General features: G+C 47.6%; 1 protein-coding gene and 1 pseudogene across 1 annotated transcript; one reads left to right on the top strand and one right to left on the bottom strand.

Moving 5' to 3' along the window:
• Positions 1-20,897, bottom strand: part of LOC144105721 (uncharacterized) — a 501,375-nt pseudogene that overhangs the window by 56,392 nt on the left and 424,086 nt on the right.
• On the top strand, positions 4,984-8,298 carry LOC144105694 (phosphatidylinositol-3,5-bisphosphate 3-phosphatase MTMR14-like). The gene is made up of 4 exons (XM_077638802.1): positions 4,984-5,065; positions 6,865-6,975; positions 7,109-7,178; positions 7,858-8,298. Exons 2-4 carry the CDS (start codon positions 6,907-6,909, stop codon positions 7,935-7,937), a joined length of 219 nt encoding a protein of 72 aa, XP_077494928.1. The 5' UTR covers positions 4,984-5,065; positions 6,865-6,906; the 3' UTR covers positions 7,938-8,298.

Here is a 20,897-nt window from a genome sequence, read left to right as displayed (position 1 = left end):
AATGACTTTTATTTTCAAAAGGAATGGTGTGGCGTAGGGTACTGGAATGCTAAGACATTGCTATAGGCTGACAGACACATACACAGGAGATAGCCCTGGACCACAGATGTATGGAGTTCGCACTTTTCTTCCGTAGACAATAGCATCAAATGCGAAACACAGGGGTCTTTTTTATCTGAATGAAGAGGCTTTTACAAATATGATGATTCTGGGTCATTGAGGAAGCGCACGTACTAGGATTGTACAGGCAGCACTTGCTCAATGAGTGGTCGTTAAATTGTGACATATGATGCGCCTGGAGACCTAGAATCTTTAAAACCTCTGACACTCTCTACGGCCGCTTCTAAGTCAACCGAGTTGTACTGGGTTCTTGCAGGGCGTGGTGCTTGGCTTCACAGCGCGAAGCGGACTACCAGGAGCCACGTCGTGTCGCAGGCGCGCACCAATCTTATCTATAAATTGCTACCCATTATAACACTTTATGGCTCTCTCCTTTAACTTCCGTTCCGGGGAAAGTGCTGCAGGCTAGGGTATTTTGCATCAAACTAACCTCTCTGTCTTAGGTGTCGTAAACCTTTTTCTGATCACAGTAAAATTGGGTGTGTGAAAAGCTGAACATTGAACTTCATGGCTACTTATGTTGAATAGCCGGCGACTCGAAGGAGTTGGATCAGGTTGAACGCTTCGATGTGTATGTAAACACCTGTGTAAACTGTGAATTTATAGCTTCTTCTTAGCCTGGGCTACAGGCAGCACTGATGCATGTGCTTCAGCCAGTTTTCAGTTTTTTTTATGTCGCAACCTGCGGCCCTTATTGTGCCCCAGAGCGAATGTCGTATATAACATTTCTGAAACGAGTGAGCTTGATAACACAGCTTCCACCATACTTTTGTAGGCAATTTTTACCTTCCGTAAACGTCATTTTACCACTACTTTTCTTGCATCATCTCAACATGTATAGAATAGCAAATATGGGATTCCCTGACGTTTCTGGTACTCATCTGCAACCGTTCTAGCATATCTACGAAATTTTTTGTATGTCTATGTATAAATAGCAGCGGGTATTTTTCTTGAAAAGCTTATTAGTTGGCTTCAGGACACACTCAGTTTGGGCGGAAGAAAAAAGCATCTGCATAAACAAGAAATGACGAGTGGTGCCTGAAAAGATTAAGAGTTTGCGCTGAATACTTTCTTTGCTTTCGTCAATCTTTCGTATCTGTTATTTTCGCTGCAGGCACTGGCGATTCGGCATCAGTACCGGTGCTCCGACAAAGAAGTCCCTTGACGGGTTTTCTGACAGCCAGCGAGGAACAGCTCTTTCCTTGTACGTCTTGGATATTATGAAAAGGCTCCTGCGCAACGAAGCCGGAACAAAAGAAAACTATGCACCATATCAGCTGTGTGCTCAGTAGTTTAGAACTAACTGGTTAGCAGCACCTGATGATACGTTGTAGGCAGCAATGTTCAGTTCACAGCCTAGGTTATAAGTTGGCAAATGAAGTTATGTGCAGAACGTGGTTCTAGCTAGCAACCCATCAAAACATAACCTTTCGTAATAATGAAGGCGTCCTAAAGAAGAATCCTACGGAGCCCAAAACCATATAACGCTAGACGAGAGAGAGTTGCTATGCGAGCGCAAAAGCAGATACCGCGCGAACTGCCACTTGCTAAGGGCAATCACTGAGGTGACCAACGCCGACGCGGGGCGGCCCCATGGCAAGACCTTGAAACTCTCTCTTTTTGGATTGGCTTGGTGTCCCGCTAAGGCGCTAGACTTGAAAACAATAAATCAAGGTTTCTGCCGTAGCAAAGCTCGCGCCGCTTAGTCGCAACAGCGAAAAGACGGAAAGACACAGAGGGTTCAAAAAATGCCGACTATATGAACGGTTTACGATATGTAGGACCTCCTAATAAAACACTTTTGTGAACTACTTGAAGGTAGAATCAGGCAATGAAACTTTGGGACTGCATATTAAAACGAGTAACACGATCAAATACTTTGATGTTCACAAATCCAAATTTTTGGCCATTTTTCGCTATTTGAAAGCCGCATCTCCTGTTTAAAGAATTAAGCTACCAAGAGGTCTGGGAGAAGAAGTAGATCGAGAAACAATAAACTAACAACCGATTTTATTGGAATGCGGTCCGCTGCTTGGTTCTTCCCTTGGAGGAAGTAACCGCTTAATGATTTCAGTCGTTTGCACAATGTTACATTCCCTGTTTCCCTACTTCGTCTCATTAGTCGGCCATTCTTCCTTTCCAAGTTGCTCTTGTTCAATACAGTGCAAACTGGCTCAAAAGTCTTCAGGCCAAACAGCTTCCATGCGAGCATCATATTAAGGTCCAGAAAATTTTGATGAGGACGATGGTTTTTTTTTTAACTAATAGGTATTTAGATCCTACTGGACTGCATATGGGTTCCACAAAACCGGTCAAAATGAAGCCATTAGCCTGAGGTCTTTTGACCGAACATCTACCCATTTCCTTACTTTTCCATATACCGCCCTAACATATGGCGTCTGCAACTCTCAGTGAGCGTCAGCAGCGACACAGATCAACCGTTGAACGTGGGTGGAAGATTGAAACGATGGCTTCGGGACGCCGTTTGGCCAGACCTCCTGGGCTATAACCCGACCATTTGCGGAGGGGTGCTCGAAGACTTCAGCGCCGCCGAATACGACGGCGGCACCTTGCGTACGGAGGAGCTGGCACCGCGTCCTCAGACGTCTTCCTACGGCGGCTGCACCAGAGATGACGTCAACAGAGCCGACGATGCGAATCGTGCGAGCACTGAGGCCTTTGAGACCCCCCTCCTGGACGATATATACTGCCGAAGAAGCGATGCCAGTGAGGACGGCACGGATGAGACCGAAGTCGTAGAGGGCAACTGGGCTGACTTGGATGAATCGCGGCCTCAGCGCCTGGAGTGGCAGCCTTCCCATCACCACCAGCGCGACGAGAGAAGACGCTCCGGGTTAGCAGACTGGGGTAAACAACTTTTGTTCGTTAGCTGATTTAATTTTAGCTAGATGATCTTCTAGCATCAGGAAAACGTTACGCTGTTGTACTTAGGCAAATAATTTAGAAGTGTGCAGGTAATTAAACACAAAGGAAATCAAACGAATCTTCATGTTCTGCCGCACTCTATGCCTGGTGTTGTTGCTTCCCTGATCCCCTCAGTCCAACTTCCTTAGCTCACTGAAACAGTTCAACAACATACCTTGTAATACATGCAAACTTTGTACATCCTGAATGAAATGTTCTATAAGCGGATAATGCTATTTGATGCCAAAGAGGTAGTTAAATAAAATGCGACTTTTTACGTCGTCATCTTTGTGAGGGACTTTCTTGGTGCTGAAGAACGACACCTTTTTGGTGTGGCCTTTGGTTATGCGTATTAACAAAAGTTTCTTCACTGGAGACTAGTGTTAATCGTGCACGTTGTTAGCCAAAAATAGGTCACATATGATTTCAAATGTTCCCTGCTGAGATTCTACCATTTTCAGTCAGTTTAACGAGGCATCCTTATGGGCTTTAGGGTTACGGGGGAGGGCGGGGGGAGTAGTGTGCCAGGATTTGCCAGCTGAGACAATGCGATCGGGATGAGTTTAAGAGCGATCGCAGTTGTGACAGTTTGAGACAGTTTTAACGCTATAACGTTAAGGTTCCCGCTCTGCAGAAAATCTGGCGTCGCCCTCGGTACCCTCGCCGGTACCCTCGTGTGAGGAGAAAATCCCCGCATAAGCAACCTAGGGGGCACCCTAGATCACGTGACGTTATGCAGCCATCACAACCTGACCTTAAGATTGTGAGCAAACTCCCCACTGTGGCAGGTGGCAGTTATTGGAGATTGCTCGGAAAGGCCAACCCGGGCCGCACAACCCTACCGGTGGCAGCACCTGCCATCCCGGGGCACTAGCGCATTGCTTAACCGCTATACCACTGCGCCAGGAGGAGTACGAGGACTCCCAGCGATCTATGAATGTAAATTAGAGAACGACCAATTGCGCATATATGAGTATTAACCCATTAACGATATCGCGTCATGCCCAAACGGCAGTTTCAGAGCGCTAGCGCTGAACCTCTCACTCACTGATTTCTCCGACCTTTGCTCGAAGTTGAACAAACCAGAACGACTTGTGCTGGCGCACCTGTATCACATTTATCCTAAACAAGATAAAACGTCCAATTATTTTCCCAATTATAAGAAGACACAGCCTATCGCGGACGTTGAGCGAGGGGCTCCGGAATAAGTTAAATCACATGGGTTTTCTTGACGCGCACTGACATCGCACATCACGCAGACACATTTTCCATTTCTCCTCCTGTCTACAGATGCGGCCGCTGCGGCCATAATTACACCAAGGCTCTCAGGCTCAGTAACCGTGGGCGATAATCATTGAGTTCGGCCAGTAAAGTTCGCCGCGGTTATTGAAGATGTTCGCCTGAGTTTGCCGATAACGGGTGCTAAAAGCATTTCGTCCTTAACTGAATCATCTTCAAATATTACGAAAGGCATTGGTTTCGAGACTCTAGAGTTGAGCATCTGTCGGATTAAAATGTGACTTCATGCGCGCTGGCCCACTGAAGGAAGTTTTTCGTCTATTTTGCTTTGCCCATTTAACAATTTAAAATATTAATTTGTATCATTACGCATCAGTTTTTGTTTTATTATCCAAGTGAATAGTAACGAGTAATAGCTCTGTAACTGAAATCTACTCCAACGTTGGCTGTCAACAATGTGTAACTGTTTTGTGAACTCAGGGTGTTCCCGATACACTCTCGCAGAGTTGTCGCATGTGAACAACAGCGGTCTCTCGGAGGACACTGCCTACTTGGCTTTGCCTGAGAACAAGTGCCCATCGGAAGAGGTTCTCGGTGCCTGTTCATTCGACCAGCACCAACAAAACGTTTGGTGCGCCGCGGCAGCTGCTGTCGCCCCGTGCTTCGTATCGCCGGTAGAGGCGCTTCGGGCACCCCGTCATTCGCAGGACCTGTTCGAGCAGCTGCTGAAGGCCTGCAGGCAGCCGGAGGCTGTCGCCTTCTCCGAGATCCTGCAGGAACTGTGAGTTGGTTAAGAGGGCAAAGGGCTTGACACAAAGTCGACACAACCGGGAATGAGTAGCGATTGTACAAACCAGACACATCCGTATGGGTACAGATGCATAATAAACCGAAAGAAACAATATTTAAAGCTAAGTGATAACATCAGTTTCATTAAGCGCATGCGCAAGATGTACCAGGGCTGAAGGATCAAGTGTGAAAATCGCAGCGCGTGTTGCGGCCAGGAAAGACCCCAAAGACACAAGATTGTTTGAGGCTGCTCGTATAGAACCTAGCTTACTTTCCAGTAGTAATAACTACAGCGGAGGTGGTCCCTGCTTTTTTGTTTGCGATACATGATTCTCAAACTGTCTGTCGAGTGATCATCCATACAGTGGCCGCAGCAAGAAGGGTTGCTGTTCTATCTTTAAGAGCATGAAATGCTTTTAGCTATGCCTTGCTGCCATCCTCCCTTCCACTTTTCGTTGAAAGTTTGTCCCTAATATGTCGTCATAATCTCTTGTGAAGAATGCATTGAAAACTATACGCTATAGTAAAACGGATTAGATTCAGTCAGGTCCCTCATGTTGGAAATGTCGAAAGTCTAAACTCAAAACAAGAACTAGTTCAGCAATGTAAAAAAATGTTCCTGATGATCGCATTCGTCTGCTCTTTCTAACGATACTTTCAAAAGCAACCAAGTTTTTGAGGTACTTTGTCTTTGTTAGGTACCTTTTTAGGATACCTTTTCCTCGGGCACTTCACCCCAGAAAAAGAGCACCAGGCTGAGGGAATGTTGTACATATCAGAAAACTGGTAGGTACCCTGAGGCACTATAGGGGATAGGAACCAGCGCCCCCCTAATTCGAAGCGGCAGCTCTATTACGAGGCCATTGCATTCAGTGTATCTCATATGAATGCGACGTTAGAAACCTCATCACGAAAAAAATCTGGCGTAGTTTGTCATCAATTTGCTTGTTCGAGACAATGAAGCCAAGTGGTGTCGTTATGACTTCACACGGTCACAATTTCCATTCCCTGAAGGATGTGACGGCATTACTCAATGGTGAAGCCTGTCTTCCCGGAAGGCCTACCAACGGCCACAGGCAGCTGCCAGGTGCCAGATGGCAGGACAGATGAAGGGAGTAAAATAAGTGTGGAAGAGACACCGTAGAGGGCAGCTCCTGATAACTTTCGACCACCTGGTGTTCTTTAATGTGGGCTGACCACGCACAGCACATGGCCGTATAATGCATTGTGACCGCATGCCACACTGGAAACAACGCGGCAGCGTGTATGCCCTTGAGATGTAGCACATTTCAATGTGGAGTTCATGGTCGGTGGTAGGAGTTTCGAGGTGCCATTTTTCGATAACTTCTTTCTCTTTCTTATTTCTCTCAAATGCAGCGCGCACAGGGCACCGAACATATGAAACAGAATAACAGGCTTTCATATTTACTGGAGAACAAAACTTGATATATGTCGAAGAAACATATGTACCCTCTTTCAAGTGATTTGGTATCTTACAATAGACGTGCACTTCTTTATTATTCGAACTTAAGCAGATCTTCGGCATCTAACCTTCATGGCCTGGCCAATACTATTTTCACATTACACCTGTTCAGCCGCTCGGTGAGGAAATCTGGTTCGGATGGTTTGTTACACGTGCGCGCCATATTCTGGGAAGGTGAGCATCAGTCCCATCACGTACCCAGTCTGGATGCAGCCGTCCAGGGCGCAATTCGTTTCTAGCAACATTGGCCGCTCAGCTTCCCCCCCCCCCCAAATATTGAGCCCCGACCTTAATTTTCTTCCTTTCAGCAATGCTCCCAAGCTGCGCACACCGAGAAGCTTCGTGGACAGATGGCGAAGGCACGCGTCGCAAGAGCCCGCATGCGCTTCGCTGTTCCAGTCATCTTGTACGACGGCAAGGTGCGATGCATTTGTGAGGCTTGTTCTTGAGCCTTCGTCTATCCAACGATCTTCGCATCTCCTAGAGATTTCTCGCCTTGACACATGCGCTTTAATTACCTCTCGTGCTTTACAAGTCTTTCTCCGTATCCAGAACATCTGCAGGTCAGCGACGCTTTCCGGCGGCCTGGAGATCTATGGGCGAACAATCATCAAGTTCTTGGGTGAGTATTACTTATCATCTTTACCGTAGAGGAGAAACTCGAGAACAACTTTCTTGTTTGCGTCCAGTCGCGTTCGCGGGAGTGAGCGTTGTTGTAGCATGCTGTAGTCGCTGCTTCCCATTCTTGTGTGCATAACCATATTGCGAGCTAGGTAACATTGACGACACGTCAACGAAGGCATGCCTGCTTCAGTGCGGGAGAAGTAAATGCATGGCTGGACCGAAGTATATATTCGCGTGCATCGCAATACAAACGAACGGTGCCAGCGGGTTTTTGAAGGCGATTGTCTGGTGTGGGTGCGGGCGATTGTCAGCTCCGTTCGCGAGCTGATTTGTACCAAAGAGCTACCGATTGCAGTCTCGCGCACTTCATGAGGTGGGAACTTGCACCTTATTTCACTGCCCACGCTGCAGAGTACACCCTTATAGTCCTAACATCGGCAGCTGACAGATTCCGACAATAGACGTCTCTGTAGTTTGTTGTTTGGTTTTCCTCTTTCGTATTCTTGCAATAAAAAAAAGTTTTGAGCCTCAACTCAGTTCTTTTTCGCTCTTCGTGACTTTTCGCAGCAGTCTTGTGACACTTGTGAATATTTCCTTTGCTGTAAATTGTTTTGCAGCGCACACGTGTGGTACCTATTTCTAGCAGCGTTCTGCATCATCGACTAACCCATTTACAGGATGTATGCTGACGGGTCGACTAGAAAGCAGCGAGGTTGATGTCACGCATTCGCTCTGCGGCTGGAAGATTCCGTGCTGAAGTGACCATCTACGAATGTTAAAGGGACATATCGGAGGTGATTCTAACTCCAACGAAAGTACACTTTATCGTCTGATGCCACATTACCCAGATTGTGTACTGCTTTTTTAAGTAGAAAAAGTTAATGAGATAGCTAGCCGGTGAACTTCAGTATGACACAGATCGCGCACAACTTTTCCCTCTTTTTCTTCTGCCCTTCTGAGATCTCCGTTCCAAGAAAGAGCTGGTCCCACCGAACAAAGAGAAGTGGAAGAAAGTGACCAATGCTATCAGTTTCGTCGAAGCCATTGGTCTCGAAGATCTTCGAAGGTCTCATCTCAATGCCTCAGTTTTTCTGGATGTCAGTTGCGGCTGAGTCGCTCCCGGGCTCAATCCGTTGCAGTCAAAGCAATGCCATATGAACACTGCAGAAGCGAAGATATGGCCTCTTTCCTTCACACCATGCAGCGATTTTATATGCGGAGTGTCTTTCTGCGATATATGACCATGCTCAACATTTGTTGACAAAGATTTTGTAAACTGAAAAACTGTAAGATAGTGGTGTACAAATATTGAAGATAATGGTCCATTCTTTCGATATGTAGCAAAATCTTTCTTTTAGATTCTTTTCATCCATCGCATCGAGCAGTTAAGATTGCCATAGAAAACCAGTAGGGAAAGCTTTTGAGGAGAGCAAAAACGCTAATACTAAAAAGAGTGCAAGCCTGCCGACGGGATATCTGCAGATATCTTGATTGTTGTAGTGAAAGCCTACAATATATGAAAAAATTGCGCTCATAAACGTTAAATGCTTTTCCCCAGAATTGTTCGGTATGTTTTTTTTCCTGGATAAAGCACCTGCGTAGTCCCAGCACATGGTTTCGCAAACAGCGTGTCATAGCAGTGCTAAGTTTGTGCCCCTTGGGCCTTAAGCTGTACTGCCTATTTGAGTAGAGCTAAATAGCTGGGCCTGTGTATACAAAGACATCTTCTTGCAAAATTAGCTTCATAAGTGATATGCTGATTAAGCACAAAGAGTCAATAATATAGTTCACCAGTCTTTAGGCTAGAGTTACAGGTAGAACGCGGGTGGTAGCCTAAGCAATGATTTCAGAAATCGTAAATGACAGGGCTTTTACAGTATTTGAGTTCCAAAAACCAAGGACCATGCTCTGGATGAGCACTCATTTTTTTCACAAGCTTTGTTCTTTGCTCAGAATGTGCACTAAGCGCTCGGAGCCTGCACACAAGAGTCCTATTCAACTTAGCCCGGTCATTGACTCCTAGAAATTTGTGCTATTAATCGATCAAATAACCATCAATTCTTCGGCACTCACTGCCATTTGTCATGTTATCAATGAGGACAAACTCGATCGAGGTTCCCTGGAATCACACTGCATTGAGCAGAAAACAAAAAGAAAGCTCCAAGCTCTCTCTACGTATACCATTGCATTGTGGACGCAGTTTTACCCGTAAGCAAAACCAAACGTGTACAAGTATTGGTGGCACCGATTACACAGAGTGTACATCCATACGCATTGGTGTATGTAACCAAGAGATTCAACCAGTTGTACGTGCACACATGTGCAAGAGATCAAGAATGAACGAATGGTAAATGCCGCGGGCAAAAGCCCCCAAATGAACGCCAAACTTGACAAATGCCGAAATGGTAACACACCGCACTCACATGACTGCAGTTGGTTGGCTCTTTTTTTTTTTCTTACCAGCCAGAGGAGTCGCCTTTTGGCTTCTCTTGGAATTCGCAAGATATTCCAGTCATTTCGTGAGTGGTTCGTGCACTGGTGTGCACGACAAACAAGCATTTTGCAAAAAAGCGCCGCGTGCGCGTCATTCCCAACCCGCAGCAGAGAAACGTTGGGGGCGCATTGACCACCGCCGCTTAAGAAAGAACAACTCAGGCCTGCGCTAGGCCGAGAACATCGAGGGACTCTTGTTGAGGCGGTTCAAGTGAAGTTTGCAATTGGCTGTTTCCAAAAGGAATTGTCGAGTGCAGACTTAGTTGGCTGGTAGCAGTGGTGTCGTCGCCGAATTACAGCCAGCTGCGAGCCATCGACATCAACGGACGCCAGAATCCCGAACCACGTGAAACATTTTCATTCAGCAACTCGCAATGAAGGGTTGCCATCAGCCAATCCTACGGACTCGTCGTTTTACTGAAAAAAAAAGTCGCAACATCTCTACACGCAGATGATACACTAATATCCGTTGAATTGCTGGTCATGGGTCTCGACTTGACCGTCTGTTTGCAATTATGACGCCACGAACAGTTAAGAAATAACTGTCATAATTTCACTACGACTGCGGTGATTTCTTCTCCAACCAACGCGTGGGCACCGCCATATTGCTGCACTGGAAGCCTGGACTCCATGTACGCGAAAACTCACGGGAAGGCGACGGCGGCAAGCGACGAGCGACGCCGTCGCGCGAAGTAAAACGCATGTGTCGCTTGCTGTGTCGCTCGGATCTGCACCCACAGAAAATTTCGCTCGTCACCCGGAAGCCCCCCAGGCGACTGGCCAATCAGAGCCCCCCCAAAGCCGTTTCTGGTTTGTCCAAAGTTTCTCACGGGTACATCTCACGAAACCCGCCCGTCGTGTTGGTCATCGCCACCGCCGAGAAAATATTTGGTTTTGTAGCTGCGAGGCAGACCCGCATGATTTAAATAATTAAAACAATCTACTTGTTGGGTGCAGAGGGCTAACAGCATTTGGAGCGGGCTACGCGAGCTGTCGTACTGCAGGAAGAGATGCGTGTCGAGCCGCGGGTACCGGCGCTCGATCCATCGTGCCGCTGCGCTCCAACTGTGCAGAAACACTCCGCGGCGCTCATTCTCACTGGTAAATTATAGTTTGCTCACTTACAATCAGATTGCGGTGACAGTTTATGGGAGTGTTTTTGTTAAGCCGGAGTGCACAGGCACCGAACGGAAGCACACCTCCCCCGTGAACCCGTGATGTGACTTCGTCTCCGCAAGCACGCCGTTGGTTATCTCCACTGCCGCTACACCGCTGCCGTAGAGGAAATATTCCTTTGGCCCTGACTATGAGGCACATTCACAAAATGTTAAGAGAGAGAACAGGTTACGGGCGTGTGTCTAAGCTTGAGTGCGTAAAGCACGGAGTACGCTGCGCACGTCGCGGGTTCGCGTCGCCTGCCGCCTTCGCTTGCATGGAGGTTGCCCACAAGCGACGGAGCCAGCGTCGCCGTGCCGCCTTGTCGCGTCGCTCGCTCTTTCGCGCACATGGAGCCCAGGCTTGAAAAGCGTTTTCTTTTTGGCGAAATGCCTCGCGAAATCTCCGGAAGATTTTAAGATTTCTGAGAGAAGCCGGAATGCAAAGCAGCCAAGAACTCATGCTGCACTATGCTGGCAATTTCGCAAAGCAATTAGGGATGGAAGTGCCGCAGGCGCGCGCTGCAATTCCAAAACTAATGCGAAAGTGCTACACTCCTTGCACTTGTGTAGCAAGGCCAGTCAAAGCGAAGAGACTTCATCCGATACCAGCCCCCTTCCTAACGCTTTGGTGTGGTGTATGCTAGTAGCACGTGTTACTCTGCATGGCCCTAGAAAACGCGCTACTGCACATAAACGCTGCCCCGTCATTCGTAGCCTATACGGGCATGCGAATTTCATTTTTGGAAGAGGAGGTGAAACGACCTGATCGAGCATTTTCCTTAGGCACGCATGGCGCGTGCGAAAGAGGCTACCAGAAAAAGGTCCATTGCTGAGTGCAGTTTTAGCTCCCGAATATATAATACCGCATTTACCGGAGTCAATACATAAAATAAATAAATCTTAATTCGGCACGTGTGCCTAATAAAACGAATCAAATTTGCGTGACAAATTCAGGTGATTTGTTTAATATGCGAATGCGATACGAACTACACTAGTACACCGGACAATGCATTTAACCATATCAAGAGAGTGGCGCGCTTTCGGGCGCATTATCGACAGAAAGAACCCGCCCGAACATCCTCTTAAGCTATGCAAATGTCCCTTATTGTCTATTCAGCCGCAATATTGTAAAAAGCAGCAATAATTGTAAATTGGAATGAAATGCAGGATAATATGAATGACATAATACTGGAATGCAATACTGAAAAATGCATGCAAGGAACTACTAGAATACTAGGAGTAATGAAATCAGAATGGCAAACGTTGTTCTTTAATCAACCACAATAAAAATGTTACGAAAAGCTGTTCCGAATCTCCAGCTACAGTTTATGCAGAGCAGTGATATAACACAGTGGTCCCTACCTGCATGCAAAGGAGTGGCAAGAGCAGTCATGAGCTCTCTTGTCGACGCCAAGTATGATGAGCGCTAAGACGAGCGTATCTGTTCCTTCCGACCACAGTGGTTGCTATTTTGGCGCAGCTGCAGATATGCGAAAGACTACAGGGCGTTTCCAGTCGGGCTTATCCTCCAATCTTCCGGAGCACATAGCTGACGCTGGGCGTTGAACACCAAAGTGGCGAACTTGAAGTCCCAGTGTTCAAGAGGAGTTCGGCCCGGTTGTAGAATCCCACGAGCTCAGGATCCACCTTTGCACTGCGCGCAATCACGCCAGCTTGTGGGGCTTCAGACGGGCGCGACACTTCCCCTGGAGTCCCATGCGAAGCTGCCCCGTGCTGCGACGGCGGAACTAGGGCGTCGCCGAGACGTCACTTCCTGCCTCCTGCAGGTACTGGGAAAACCAAAGAGCGAGCTTTCTTCCAATGCTTCTGTAGCGGTGTCAGGCGAAGTTGCAGATGAGGATGCCGTCCCGCGATGGGCAGCGCGTGCACGACGAGGGTTCGTGGAGACAGTGCCTCGGGTAGTGGCTCTCGAGGTGCCGAAGCTCGCTGCTCTGTGTGCAGCCGTTCTCGAGGTTGGGGCAGTAGACGCGTAGAGTCCCCAGCTCCTTGGCGTTGAAGTCTAGTCTCTGGACATCGGCTGTGGTGTACTCTGTATTGTCTTTGAGGCAGATAGCCATTGCTGTTGCGGCGGAGTCGACTACCTGAGTGTCAAACGTCACACAGTTTCTGCACATCACATGGCCGCACGGGATCATCCATAGGAACGGCGGTACCTCAAAGCACAGGAAGCACACCCGATGCTCAGGCAGCGGATCCACGAACACGATGGGGCGGTAATCGATGAAGGAGTCGTAGCCCCACACGATGGGCTTGCGTCCGGGACGCTGAACTAAAAAGGCCGCCTCGTCGATGTGACTGTGCACACCCACGCTGCTTGCATCTTCGGAAAGTTTGTCCGCAGACTCCTCCGAGTTGCTGGAAGTGTCGTCAAACCTGTCCATATCTGCTTGAATAAGGGACTCGAGTGAACTCGACACTCGCGCATACTTAGCGACGGTCCGGAACTGATTGCTCTAGGCTGGGGGAGGAGACAGCGGCTGATGAAGAAGGAAAGGGAAATCAGAGCCTTGTAATTGGTGCTGTCATCGTCACGACCACTGGGACGGGCCCTAAGCAGGACTATAGGGGAGAGGAGGTAAAAGAGAATGCAGCTAATATTCAGGGAGAACTTGCGTCCCTGTGTAGAGTACGGCTCTCGGGAGAAGGGAACTTGAGGGGCGGGAGACCAGACCAGGCGTTCCCGGAGGACGAAGAAAGGGGGGGGGGGGCTTTTTGTGGCTAGGTAGCCAAGGCTAGGCAGGAAAGAAGCTAAGGACTGGGCTTCGTTCCATTGTCATGGGGAGTGACTTATCTCAGCCTTATACCCCTGTCACACGGGACGTTGAATGTCATTCGCAGCGAATGACATTCACAACGAATGTCACTGCCTGCTGGCGTTCCCGTTCTACACGGGTACACAAAACGGCATTTGCAAATGATGGCGATGTCCATCGGCTAACTGCTATGACAGCAGAACGTTACAAATCATGTTTTTCATACACATTTTTTATGTTTATTGCTAGTATCACACTGTTACACATTAATAGACTCTTTAAAAATTTTTTGCAACGCCTTGTGGGAGCAATAGTCAACAAGCAATCCACTGAAATATCCAAAGCAAGACAGGCTCAAAGCCGCTCACGATCCCTCCCGTACATGCCGCCCGCACTTCCTCCCGCTGTCGGCACTATGGAGGGCTGCGAAATTGGTGCCGAATTCTTGACAGTCGCTGATGAGCAACAGTGCAAGCGAACATTGCTTGTTCACACGCCTTCTGCTGGGCTGGCGAAGCTGCAGAGTTGTTTTCCATTGCGAGCACTGAAGGCAAATGGAGTGACGACCAAGCTACTCAGGCAAGATGGAGGACGGTTTGTAAACAAACGCGGCCGTCTCTACAGTAACTGGCGGCGACTGGGAACAAGAGTGTAGTTGCGCAAATCGCTTCAAATACCTTATTTTACATCAAAAAATGATTCAAAAGTTCATTGCAGCAATTAAAATAAAGTTTTCTTTGAATACGTTTTGTTCTCACTAATCAGTTTTGTAATTTTTCGCCAAGCCGCTGTCGTCGAGATTACACAGGTCGCGCTTGCATGAGTTCGGGAAACTCATTCAATGGGCGAATGTCGTTAGCTGTGAATGTCATTGACTGTGCCCGTGTAGCAGCGAAAAAAACGCCATTCATACGTAATGTCATTCGCTGCGAATGACATTCAACGTCCCGTGTGACAGGGGTATTAGTGAGCCTGCACCATCTCCCCCTTCATCCCCCTGCAGCCCTGGCCACAACAAATGACCTGTGGAGGGGATCGCAGTTGGTTGACAAAGGCGCGCCTCCTTCACTTTCCTAACTAGTCTTGGCTGCATAGTCACAAAAAGCGGTCTGCGAGTGTAGTGTCATACCAGCCGGGGGGGGGGGGGGGGGGGGTAGCTTTGCATTAAGCCCATCCTCCTCTGCAAAATTCATTCTCTCCTTCCTGGCTAATATTAGTGGCTTTTGTTTTCATAATAAAGTAAAAATGGAAATAAAAGATGTTGCTACCAGCCGCATCTGCCATTGAGGCCGGAAGCACCTGAGCCGCGGATAGTAGCGGCAAATATTCATTCACAGAAAGGAACAATAAAGAAGAAAAAATACAAATAGTGGGTGGAGTCCTTGTTTCAGGATCCAAATTTCCACCGCTGTCGCTCTTGCTTGGGATAACAGGTCACTCCGGGTCACCAAATCGGAGCTGAACAGTGGAAATAAAACAACCGAGTGGGAAAGAATGAAGGGAGCATAGAAAGAAAACAGCTTTGTGCGTTGTGATCAGGCCCTTCGCCTAAGAGTTGCCCGCTCTCGAACAGGGCCCTTGAAGTAACGTCTAGCTGGCAAAGGTTGCAATGCGTCCTATTTGGGGGAAGCGCATAGCTTTAACAGCGCTGGTAAGGTAGAATGACTGATGTTATTATTTTTTTTTGCCCATTGCGAATGTTGCCAGTGAATCTTTTTAATTCCCTCGTGGCGTTCCGCATTCTCAACGCTGACGCATTTCTTCACTGAAAGAAAGCTAAAACGAGTGCCCCCTCCCCCCGATGATCAATGCCGAACTTCGCAGCTCAGTGATCAATGTATCTGTAGTGCGATTTGTGTCCAGACGAGGAGAGCGCTGTGAACTCGAGAAAGGGATTTTCAGGCTTGTTAGAATTTTCTTTAGAGGATACATCCCCTAGACAATGTCTAAGTCACACAGCCTTTCAAGCCCGCAATCGCTATCTCTTCAATCTCCCCACCTCCTGCATTCTTTTCTGCTGAGATGGCGTGTTTCTTTATCACTGTTCTGTAGGTCAGCAAGTTAAACATTTTTAGCACCCATCCTGCCCAAACAAGATTTTCAAGTTTCCGCTCCTAAGCCTTCCCCATCCACTCTCCTCCCCCTAATCCGGGCTTCCTCCTGGGAGTGAAACTGATGAACGCTTTGCCCAGATGAAGACAAGTCCTTTTGCCAAACCGCTGGCTCCCTCTTATCTTGTTCACTTCGTGTGGTAAACAAACCTATTTATCTGCCCTCTCTCTACCATGGAAACAACGGGGAACGTTCTCTTTGAAAGCATTTGCCTGAAATAAATCGTTTGCTTGGACTAACTACCCACCAGTTTCAACCGCCCGCTGTGACACTAGCCGAGCGGAGTTTGCATGAATGCGACAGCAGCACATCGCATTCATGTAAGCGGTGATGATGCGCTAGGAAAACGCGTCGCGTCAAAGCTCCAGACGGGGGCAGATCGAGAATGGCAAGTTGACCTCAGCGGTGAATGTAAGCATGTTTGGAGGTGTCCCTCCTCCTCCCTGTCGTGGCTATACAATACCCCTTAGCCGGATAACAAAGCAGGCTTCGCTCCAGATACGGAAGACTGGACCCCTTTGCGGCGCGCAATGAGCGAGGGTCACCGTGCTGCCAGACTTGATGCGGTACGTGTAAACGGTAGCGCATCGGCTCCGCGAGATACTGTAAAAATGTGACGCGCTACTGTTGAATCCATGTACACGGGGCTTAATGAAGAAAAGAGAGCAAGAAGAACAAAAAAGATGCATCGATAGCTAACCAAACAAAGCGCACTTTTTCAAAAGACGTTTCTTTTACCATTTAGATTTTCAGGGAGTGTATAGCCCAAAAATAGGCAAAACGCCAAACTGTCTAAAAAGAACCCAGGAAAAAATAATAGTAGCCCAATTTGGTTCAAAATAGTCCAATCTAGGACGAGTATCTGTTTACATGAACTCGATAGGAGCGAGTCCACTCTTGCGGCGCGCCCCCCGAGGCACAACAGCGCGAACAGGAAACCGGTTCCCGCTTCTGTTCTCCCCTGCAGAGAATGCTTTCCGCGAACGTGAAAGGGAGTTCAATGTAATTTGCACAGGGACCTCTGAGTCAGCTCAGCGCTTGAAACGGAAGTTGAGCGGTAAAGTTAGTCGAGCCCAGTGGTCTCCCGACGACACCCTGCGGCGTTTACATATACCCATCTCGACACAACCCGCTTTGCAGGGTTCATGTCGACGCTGCTCTGGTTAGCTCAATTGGTAACGAGACTGCCGCTAACAGGCGGTGGTCTCGACTTCTCTTCTTGGAACAGGAGGAATTTTTGTTCAACAGCTAAAAATTGCTGGTGGTTTCGCACTGGTTAACCCTGGTCGAAAGCGAAAAGCTGCATCCCCCTGGTTACATCTGTGGTCCAGTTACTGGCGGTTTCCATAGATAGCCTGACTGACACACACAGGGTAGTAGGCATTTTTCTTTATTTGTTAAATATCTTGCTTTTTCCGAAACGACATTAAAGGCGCTGACACAAGATATTATATGTTTAATACAACTTCGTTGATATTTACAACTTTATTGTTGCTCGTTGTGTGCGGAGACATGAAACCAAATGCGCTTCGAAACGGCGCGCTAACACTGCAGATAATTTCAGAAAGCCAAATTGAAAAATAAATTGGTTTTGGGGGAGAATTGTGCAATGACACGCGCCATTTCTTTTTATTAAAATCTCGGAAGAGGCCAAACGCGCCCTCGAAGCGAAGCCGATAGAACGTACGTAACATGGAGATGATATGGATTCCAGCGCACGAGTCTACTGCAGGAAATGACGCTGCACACAAGCTTGCCCTATAGGTCTCTAGCCCTCTCGCATAGACATGAAAGATAGCTTTATTTCATAGCACGAGGTCACGGAACAGTATAAGCTGAATAGGAGGGTCTATCCGCCGCCCGATTGTTCCCTCGGAAACGAGGAGGCAATTGCATGGAGAGGATTGCAAGGGGGAAATCATATAAGCCCCTTCTGGGTATGCATAACAACTTAGAAGAGAAAGAACAATATTGCATAACGTGTGGGGAGAGGGGCACTCTCGCCCACGAATTACGGCTAATGTGCCGGCAGCCCGGCCGCCGAGCAAAATATGGAAGATCGACAAGAGAGTTCTGTATGTCACTTGTCATTATCTGCCCCCTTCGTAAAATCTCGCTTGCTAACAGCCTATTTCTATTTGTGTGTTAGGGAGACAGCAGATTTAATGAGGTCAGTTCTCTTAAAATCGTCCTTAAAGATAAAGCGCTTAATTGAACGTTTCCGGTGACAGCACGCTTATTATCTGTATTTTTTTCATTTTCCCGTAGCTTATCTTTCTTTCTGATTCATTGAGCACTTTATTTTGTTTCATTTGGTTCGCGTAGCTTTTCACTGTATTGACGAAAATGTCTGTCCGCCATGTTTTCTAAAAGCACCTCTGAATTGAATTCGAAAGTACTGCTCTATTAACAGCACTTATTCCATTTATGCTCAGCAGGCAACTATATCTGCGCATGCAAACTTTATACCTGGTGGGTTAGTTAAACAGCCTCTTCTGTCATTGTTGCGAGTCTTGTGTCCTGTTTTCCAGTTACTGAAATAAAACTTAATAAGATTTGCATTGTCTCTATTTATTCGAGCTAAACTCGATCATCATAACAATGTCATAAATAACTGCTCGCTAACTCAGGGGCTCAAGAACAGCTCCCACACAAGGAGCTATAGCTGCATCTATAAATATACCGTTAAGACAATAAGATAGTATAGGGAGTTTGCACGAAAGCCGGTGGCGCTATGCATTCTGGGTAGTCCGCCATTTTGTCGTCCTTGGTAGCAGCCGACGCAGGAAGCGCACGTTGGTTTTTACGCTCGCGTAGTACGTGCGTGCAACAGTGCTGGCGTTACGGTGTACTGTGCTGTTGTGGGCTGCACCAGCAGAACCCAAAGCAAAGCGCAGAAACTGAAGACAGGACAGGCCGACTGCCGGTTCTTCAAGATTCCAAAAATACGCCTGCACGAGTGCGAGAAAGCAAAGCAGCTTTCATATCGACGCCGACGCGAGTGGCTGGCACGTATTAACAGGAGTGAGACTGACGCCAATCCAGACAAGTATAAAGTCTGTGCACTCCACTTCGTTTCAGGTGCGTACAACGATTTCTTGGCTTACTGCGCGTTTGTTTTTTACTTCTGCACTCGCGCTTTACGCTTTGCAAAACAGGCACCTCACGACGCGTCTCTTCGTAGTTTTTCCTAAACATGCGCCTCGAATGTATTTGAAAGTTAGGAACTGCTGCCGAAAGTGATCACTCTTGGTCACACGCGTACATTTATTTTCTAGGTCGGCCGTCTAAACTTTTCGACGATTCCAGCCCCGACTGGACCCCATCGCTGCACCTGGGTTATGCCTTAAAGAAACCAGATCAGTCCACGGGTGGTTCACCTGGGCGCAAATGACAACGGCGACGAAAGGAATTAGTACTTCACGAAAAAAACAGGTTTTATGTCCTTACCTGTGTTTTGAGTATCACTGTGTCGGCTACGACCGTTTTCATGCATGGCTCGCGTACCCATCCACTTGTGAGGAAGTTGTGCCCTTCCAAAGCTTTTCTGGCCTTAAGCTGCTGCCGAGTAACAAAACTAGTTCTCAGAACTAGAAATTCGTGAATATCGGCGATGTCGACGGGCGGCCACAAGTTGAAATCGACAGTGCAGTCATCCGCGCGTAGCGTGAATGGGTCCACGCCGCACTGTTTTGTTTTCTGCTCGTAGCGCGCCCGGTCTTTCGGGCACAGAGTCGACACGTAGGTCTCTGACGAAACTGCCGACATCTTTAAAGCACGCCGGGGCGGCGAATATGCAACCCCTTGTTAGTTTTGATGACTGCAGAAGACGATACGGCACTCGGACAAAAACACTGCTGCCTGGCCTGGGTGCGTCGGCTGCTAACAAGGACGACAAAATGGCGGACTACCTAGAATGCATAGCGCCACCGGCTTTCGTGCAAACTCCCTATATGGGACTGTTTAAACGACAAAACTTTGAAATTCAACTCGACACGCAAGGCGAAGGCGAAGGAAAAAGACAACGATCACTGACTATATATTACTACATAGTCTGATACTGTGATCTTCCCTTCTTTCTTCGTCTGTCTCGTGCCCTGAACATCGAGGTGTTCGCTGATCGATTTTTCACACCAGAAATCATTCTGCTTTGGCATCCCGTTGCTGTTTTTAATTATAGCGTCATTGTTCAGTTGTCCAGCCATTTCAAAGAGGACTCGTATTTGGAGCATATGGGCTTTTCTGCAAGTTACGTGGCCAGTCAAGACCTAATTCGGCCCAGAGGCGAACCTCACGGAGCGAACGTACGACGTAACTTTACACCAGATCCGTGGCGACCCACGGGGCAGTTCTCCTCTTATCAACAAACAATAAGCGGTAATGACGGTAGTAGGCGCAATGCCGAGCGTCTCTTTTTCGACAGTCCGTCGTGCGCTTGGTAGAAGAAAGGCTATTTTCCGAACACGTGTGTTGCAGCTAACTCATGAGCCATTTTTTAACGTAGTTTTAATCGAAAACGGTGGCGAAGGTGCTATGCGCATGCGTGGGACGTTACTGGAAATAAACCTTAATTACAGTACACTTTCTTCGCTTCAGAACTTTTTGTCACGAGCTTGTGCACGTAACAGCCTATTTACGGATGTAATGATCACACGCTTTTGTTAAGAATATATAGTACGGATATTGGAGGTAAACTTATTACACAGGGAAAAGAACTGCAACCATTAAGATTTTTTTAAATTTCAATTATTGATGTAGTTTAATCGCATAACCAATAGACATTGGAATGCAAATTCCTTATATCACGTATCATCTCGAAGAGAATAGTTCGTTTTTAAGCACCAGTAACGTATCGAAAGATTTGGAAGTTTTCGGGTAATACTTACAATAAAAACAGAATGCAATGGCGCAGTTTTGAAAATGAAAAGAATGGCGAAAGGGCGCTAAAAGTGCTCTCAGTGATTCAACACTGAAGGCGCGTGAGCCTCGGACGTTTCTGCGTTGGAAGTCTCGGGCGAGTAGTCGAAGCAAACGAAGACAGGCGTACTTCAGAGAGCGCAGTAGACGCCGACGGTCGAAGAAGCCCCGGCCGATCAACGCTGTTGCTTCCCCACAAACAGGTCCTCCAAGGGGCGCTCGCCTCTGGTAGAGACTTCGTTGGGACTTGCAGGACCCTCGGAC

Source organism: Amblyomma americanum, chromosome 1 (genome assembly GCF_052857255.1).
Source record: "Amblyomma americanum isolate KBUSLIRL-KWMA chromosome 1, ASM5285725v1, whole genome shotgun sequence".
NCBI classification, from domain to species: domain Eukaryota; kingdom Metazoa; phylum Arthropoda; class Arachnida; order Ixodida; family Ixodidae; genus Amblyomma; species Amblyomma americanum.
This window is presented reverse-complemented; position numbering and strand designations above follow the sequence as displayed.